Source organism: Capricornis sumatraensis, chromosome 22 (assembly GCF_032405125.1).
Source record: "Capricornis sumatraensis isolate serow.1 chromosome 22, serow.2, whole genome shotgun sequence".
NCBI lineage: Eukaryota > Metazoa > Chordata > Mammalia > Artiodactyla > Bovidae > Capricornis > Capricornis sumatraensis.
This window is the reverse complement of record NC_091090.1, coordinates 19,826,442-19,833,218: the sequence shown is the minus strand read 5'-3', so window position 1 is coordinate 19,833,218 and position 6,777 is coordinate 19,826,442. Positions and strand designations below refer to the sequence as shown.

General features: G+C 43.4%; 1 protein-coding gene across 3 annotated transcripts; it reads left to right on the top strand.

Moving 5' to 3' along the window:
- Positions 1 to 220: 220 nt before the first annotated feature.
- On the top strand, positions 221 to 6,057 carry OARD1 (O-acyl-ADP-ribose deacylase 1). Of its 3 annotated transcripts, none has more exons than XM_068994305.1 (6): positions 221 to 340; positions 980 to 1,059; positions 1,587 to 1,731; positions 2,782 to 2,840; positions 3,832 to 3,944; positions 5,446 to 6,057. In XM_068994305.1, exons 2-6 carry the CDS (start codon positions 1,021 to 1,023, stop codon positions 5,546 to 5,548), a joined length of 459 nt encoding a protein of 152 aa, XP_068850406.1. In that variant the 5' UTR covers positions 221 to 340; positions 980 to 1,020; the 3' UTR covers positions 5,549 to 6,057. The 3 variants fall into 3 exon arrangements, with proteins under 3 accessions (XP_068850406.1, XP_068850408.1, XP_068850407.1); XM_068994307.1 differs by having other exon boundaries at positions 256 to 356; XM_068994306.1 differs by lacking the exon at positions 221 to 340 and adding an exon at positions 374 to 441.
- The last annotated feature ends 720 nt before the right edge of the window (positions 6,058 to 6,777 follow it).

The window sequence follows — 6,777 nt, the reverse complement described above, 5'->3', positions numbered from 1 at the left end:
TTCTTTGCGGCCCCTGGAGACACACCCCTTGGGACTTAATGCGCAGGCGCCGCTCTACCGAACTTGCATTCGGCTGTCTCGTTACGCATGCCCTGGCGGCAGCGGCGGTCGGGCTTCACCGCCGGAAGTTCGGCGGCCATCACCAAAGAGTGCAGGTTCGGCTAGCTAGCTAGAGGGGCTCGTTTCCGCCCGGCTCCCGGATGGTGGGCGGCCATCTTTGGTGCGCGCAATTAAAGGCTGTGGTGGGATTGGCTTCGCATCGTGGGCTCGTCCGCTGTTACCCACCTACCAGAGCCCTTCCCCGCGGGGCGGGACCTCGTAACGGCCAACTCCTTTCCAGGTGAAGGGTAACGGCGGTACGTTGGGTCTTTGAGCAAGCCTCCTCGCTTCCTCCCACGGGATCCCAGGACAGGCCCTACGCCCTGGCTGATCAGCCCTAGGGTAGGAGACAGAATGGGAGGCCTCTCTCTACTTCTTCCCCCAGTTCCCGCCCCCCGCCCCCCGGCAAAAAGACGGGGGTGAGTCTTCCTTAAGGGGCTACCTTCCCTCTCACCCCTGCCCGCGCCTTGGCAGTACACACCGCCTGACCGGTACACTCTCTAGTTGGCGACTTAACGGGACTGTGGCCAAGTCCCACCTTTTTGTCCCTGGGCTAGACCCAATGGGGAAGTACTCTTGCATCTTTCAGAGAAAAGACTGTCCTAAATCAGCCTTGCTCGGCGCGGGCGCGGGGAAAGGAGGAGGCGGGTCTTAGGACTGCCTTTCTTCCGCTTCTGCGAAGCGCGAAATGCAATCGGGTCACGGCCGCCTCCGAACCCAGGCATTATTCCTCTCCTTGCCCCGAGGATTTTTGCGTTCCTTTCTAGAGAAGTCACGCTCAGTGATAAACGGTGGGGGGAAGAGTTAGAACGTGGGTGGGCAGGGCAGTCTGAATGTAATATATTTAGGCTACCTAAGCATTTTTACTCCCTTTTTATAGCCGAAGAAACACTTAAGTTCTGGAAATAGCGACCCAGTATCATGGCTGGCAGCCCTAATGAAGATTCAGAAGGAAGCCGAGTGCGTAACAACTATTAACTTATTGGTGAACTGAAATTTAGAATGATTGAGGTCCAAGCACACACAGTTTTAATTAAACTAGTAATTGAATTGTCTTATTTTCCTCTTCTGTTGATTTATTTTAGAAAGGCTGATACAATCTTAGGCAGAGCCCACTCATTACTTTACTTTGCACATGCTTTAATTCGCTTTAGATAACTCATTAAATTCTGAAAATTTGTCTTTTTTTTTTGGTGACGATATTTTCACTATTTACTCTTACTTCATATATCACAACTGTTTTGATCACAATGTTTCAAGATAAAAGTTGCATATCAGTTAAATTTTATGGCCCATTTTTTTCCCTTAAATGTTAAATAGTTTATTATTTATTTTTTTAATTTTAAAATCTTTAATTCTTGTCTCTTAAATGAAGGAGGGACGAGGCGGGGAGAGGTAGTGGTGGTGGTGGGCACAGTAAAGGAGAAGAAGTAGCTTAGTATTTTTCTATATGTAACAAAAGTTTTCTTTCTCTTTGCACATTTTAGATTACTTATGTGAAAGGAGACCTATTTGCGTGCCCCCAGACAGACTCTTTAGTGCATTGTATCAGTGAGGACTGTCGAATGGGCGCTGGGATAGCTGTCCTCTTCAAGAAGAAATTTGGAGGAGTGCAGGAACTGTTGAATCAACGTGAGTTTTGAAAGCACCTGAACTCACATGCCCTGACCAGACCATCTTTTGATGCTCCTTTTAAGCTTACTAATTTAAACAAGATATATATGCACAGATGGGGTTCCTAACTACCGATTCCTTTTAACTCTGTAGATTAAGTTTTTCCTCTTCAGAGATGGTCTGTAGTTTGGGTTGGCCCACGAAACCTGAGTTCTTGTAAAAGTTTTAAATTTCTCCGTATTTCATAAATCTTTCTTAATAATATTACTCCATTTGTCTGAAGCCTTTAATAACTCTGGCATGCTTAGCAAAGTCCACAGTTTTTAGCCTGGCATTCAGGATTCTCTGTTTGCCCATACTGTGCTTATGCTTCAAAGAGTTTAGAACTTTTCCTTACAAACACTTCCTGTTGCTTGCTCCCAGTGATTGTAAAGCAGAAAAGTGTACTAGAATCAGAGGTGGAGCTTCTGAAAACAGTTGCTTAGACCACAGTCCAGGCTTACTGAATCAAGTCGCCACTGGTGATTCCGTTCCGCTTCTAGCCTTAAGAAAGCAACTTCTTAACTGCTTTGTGTTATATTTGTTTCAAAACACTATACAGTTCTCCTGACTGGAAACTGTTAAATAATTAACTTTTTAATGTTAATACATCTATGTTCCCCCATAATGCTTAACACATTAGCTGTTTGTATGTAAAAATATAATTACTAAATTATTAAATACACATTTGGCAAGTGAAAAATGCTGTACATTCTAAAACATTTCAAGGCAGTAGACATTAACATTTTTTAAGAGAACAAGAAAGGGTATTTGAAAATGTAGCAGGGTTGAAGATGGAGTGTGAGGAAAATGTGATTGAAAATGTGATTTCCTAAAACAGTAGGAAAACTGGAAGTTAAGGTGTATGGTATTTAGGAAGGCTGATAAGGATCAAAGGGTTCTTCAGAGTTGAAAATTAATTCTACTTCTGAAGTAGACTTAGATCTATGAAGATCTTTTAAAAATCTTAAGAATGAAGATCAGTGTTTTGGTGTTTCTTTTTTACTATTAAATAACTGTTTTTCTTAGAGAAAAAGTCTGGAGAAGTGGCTGTTCTGAAGAGAGATGGACGATATATATATTACCTGGTAAGACGGGGCCAATTCTCAGTGAGTTTTAAGTATTAGCAAACAGATCGGCTGTGCTGCATTGTGTTGATCACAGTGTTTCTTTATAGACCATCAAAAATGTCCAAAAGCTGCCTCATGCTGACTCAGATCCAGGGCTGGTGGCTATTTGGTGCCCTGCGTTAGAAACGTGAGGCTGCATCCCAACTCCATGGGAAAAAGCTGTGATATTTACCAAAGACTTGTTATATGATGTGCGAAAGTTAGGGATGCTTCCCTTGCTTTAATTTCTTCATTGTCGTAGTGAAGTAGAGACAATAAAGTCTCAAGAGATGGATTGCTCAAAAGAGTTTTTCTCTCATTCTTCCTTACCAAATGCAGTGCCAGGTAATACTCTGCTCCTCTCCTGCTTGCTTTCTCCATGTGGATTTCTTCCACTGTCCCAGTGGCCTTTGACCTGTGAAGGAGTGCAGCTTCTTGGTGATGCTGCTGGATGACTTAGAGCCAACTCGCTACAAGCTTGGTTTGGGTAGCACACAAAGTGGGGATGCTGTCCTTAAGGCTACTGTGACTTTCAGTCTTGTTTGGAATGCTACCAGTTTCTTTCTGTGCTTTTATAGGGAAATAAAAAGCAAGCACTTTCTAAATAAATAAACCTAACAGGAAATTTTTAGGTGCTATGGGTTCTTCCTTGTTATAGGTAGGTAGCTTATCTCTTGGAAGTGGCACAGGAACTTTGACCTACCTTGCTTAAAAACAATAGACAATAGGCACACCTACTAATCTGGGTTTCTTAGGAAGAGAAAAGATGTGGCAGTGTCTGGGCCTCTGGCTCTATTCAGTGTATTCCTGAGGGGCTCGCCTAGCTGGAAGAGACTATATGACATTTGTTATCTAGGCTAGTCTATAAAAGTATGCTTATTTTAATTATCACGATGTTGGGAGGACATGATGATGTATTTTGCCTCTCATTTTGGACTAACGGAAATTTGAATTTGTTCTTCATACTCAGATTACAAAGAAAAGGGCTTCACACAAGCCAACTTATGAAAACTTACGGAAGAGTTTAGAGGCTATGAAGTCTCATTGTCTGAGGAATGGAGTCACCGACCTTTCCATGCCAAGGCAAGGAAATCCAGGGCCCTAAATGAAGACTTGATTGGTGGGGTTTACTGTCTTACCCAAAGACAAATGACTTAAAAGCTTATCTTAACCCAAAATGTAGACTTAAAGGTGGACAAATTTCAAAACATTTAAAAATCATCAGTAAACCAGTTGTCAGATCTTTGCTCAAGGCATGCCCGTCATGCTTAGGCTGAATGAATCAGGATGATTAAAACACAGATCTTCCTCAGCCCGCCTAGTAGGGAGGAACCATTGTTCACCACTATTTGTTGAATTCTTGGCATCCTCTAGTACAGCTCAAGAATCAAGACTGAGCAATTGTGATTTCTCTCTGGGCCACTCCAGGTGTCCCAAACCTGTTCATTCTGTGTGAACAAAGTTGTAGGTTGTCACTGCTTTGTAAACTGCATGATGTTTATGTTCAGCATGGATAGTAGCCAGAGGGTATGTTGCTGGTGTAATGTCTTAGACCCTAGATATTGGGAACTTAAGGGACTGATGTTAGGGGTTTAGTACCCTCTTTGTTTCCTTTTCAGGAATAGGCTTGGGGTCCCTTCTCTTCCTGACAGACTAGTTCTGAGTCAGTACTGACCATGCATGCAGGTTTATTCCAAGCTCCGAGTTAGAAATGTGGTTACTTGATCCCTCATCTTACACTGGTCTGTAATATATTCATGACTTATGTACCAGAAACTTCTTTTTTTAATCACAGTTTTTTCAGGTACTTAATGCATTAATAGAAAATTATCAATTTTAAGCCTTTCTTTTTTCCCTGTGGATATTGAGGATCAGTAAAGTAACATCTTGGAAGAAAGCTGCCAGGTAGTAGTTTTGTGGGCTGATTGAGGTTTCTCACCAGGGTGTCAGGAAGATTGGAATTACAATCAGCTTGGCATTTCCCAGTTATCTTCCTTAACATTCTGTTATCATAACTGTATTTTTAAAATGGGCTTTCCTGGTGGCTCAGTTGGTAAAGAATCTGCCTGCAGTGTGGGAGACCCAGGTTCGATCCCTAGGTCAGGAAGATCCTCTGGAGAAGGACATGGCAACCCACTCCAATATTGTTACCTGGAGAATCCCCATGGACAGAGGAGCCTGGCAGGTTATAGTCCATGGGGTCGCAAAGAGTCAAACACGACTGAGTGACTAACACAGTTTAAAAATACCAACCTTTTCCCATCCACCCATGGCTAGTTTTCACTAGTAGAAACTGAGTTCTTCTGACTCGCGGCAGAGTTACACATTTCTAAATGTACCCTGAAGTAACTGGGAATTGGTAGTTTATTTGGCAAAAGAGAAGTGACAGCTATTGGATGGTAGGGCTGTCTAGGAAACAGCCTTAGGTGACTCACAATAGGCAGTAACGTCTAAACTCCCACCATGGTGGCCTATAGGTGTGAGACCAGATGTTATCTTTGGCTTTGGGTGGATGCAGCCTAGGGAAAGAGGGAAGGAGCTTTTTCCTCAGTCACAGCCAGTGGAGATATGTTGTCTTTTTCAGGATTGGATGTGGTCTTGATCGTCTGCAATGGGAAAATGTATCCGCAATAATTGAGGAGGTCTTTGAGGCAACAGACATCAGCATTACTGTGTACACACTCTGAACAGAAGAGCATTTTGGATGTGTCTACCTTCTGCATCGCCTGGGCCACAGGATTGAGCAAACTGACCTTAAAATGGGCAGAGGACCGTTTCTTGTGAAGTAGTCTGTGTCACAGGCCAGACTTGGGTTGCTGTATTCTCAGGATTGAATAGGACTGAAGGAGGGGTTTCTTGTTGCTGGGAATTTTTCTTTTTCAGGAAGGTAAGGGGAGGGACCAAATGTTGGGCCTAGGACCCCTATTTTGCTGCGGATGCCATGTGATTTGTTTGGGTTGCCACTAGGTGGCAGCATTGCTTTTCTCTGCTGTTTTAAGAGAAATTTCAGGAAGGATGTCAGTTTTCAGTTAATTTTGCATCTTGTGTCATTTGTGCACAAATTGATCCTAGGAGAGAATTATGGGTTTGATTTTTGTTTAAATTACAAGATTTTTATGTTTACAAGGAATTTGTGGTGACAAAAATGGAAAAATAAATATCTTTTTTGGGGGGGGGGGCTCCAGTGAGGTTCTGTGCACATGTCTGTGTTGTTCTGTACTTGACTAATGGAGGATTCCCCTGTAACTTAATTTGGAAGAGTCAGAGGGCCCAGTAGGAAGAGTGGCAAGGTGAGAAGACATCAGAATGGGCAAGAACATTGGAAAGGCAGGCTTTTAGAATCTCCTTGTGGTGAACTCTTCCTCTCTCCTGTCCACCATATAGTTTCTGTGACTGAAGGAAATGGCAGCCCACTCCAGTGTTCTTGCCTGGAGAATCCCAGGGACGGCGGAGCCTGGTGGGCTGCCGTCTATGGGGTTGCACAGAGTCGGACATGACTGAAGTGACTTAGTAGCAAACCTGTCTGAATTTAGTCATAAAACGGAATAGCATATGAAACACCTGGCAAAGTTCTTAGTGTGAACTAATGAATGACTGAACCTGCAGTTCTCAACAAAATCCATACACATCTCTTTAAAGGTCCACTCCCTCTTAAACAGGAATTCAAATTTGGTAGTTAGGGGTGGGGGAGAATGGCCAGTTTTGTGTTTTTGAGCTCCAGAGGATTCTGATGTGTGTCCAGCTGGGATGGAAAAGAGTAAATTTGTCCCCTTCTAAGTTCAGAGCAGCACTTTGTCCACTCTTGATTTCCATATTGGAAGAATAAGGCTCATGGAATTTAGCCAGTGGTTCAGTATCAGGCTTCCTTGGTGGCTCAGAGGTTAAAGCGTCTGCCTGCAGTGTGGGAGACCTGGGT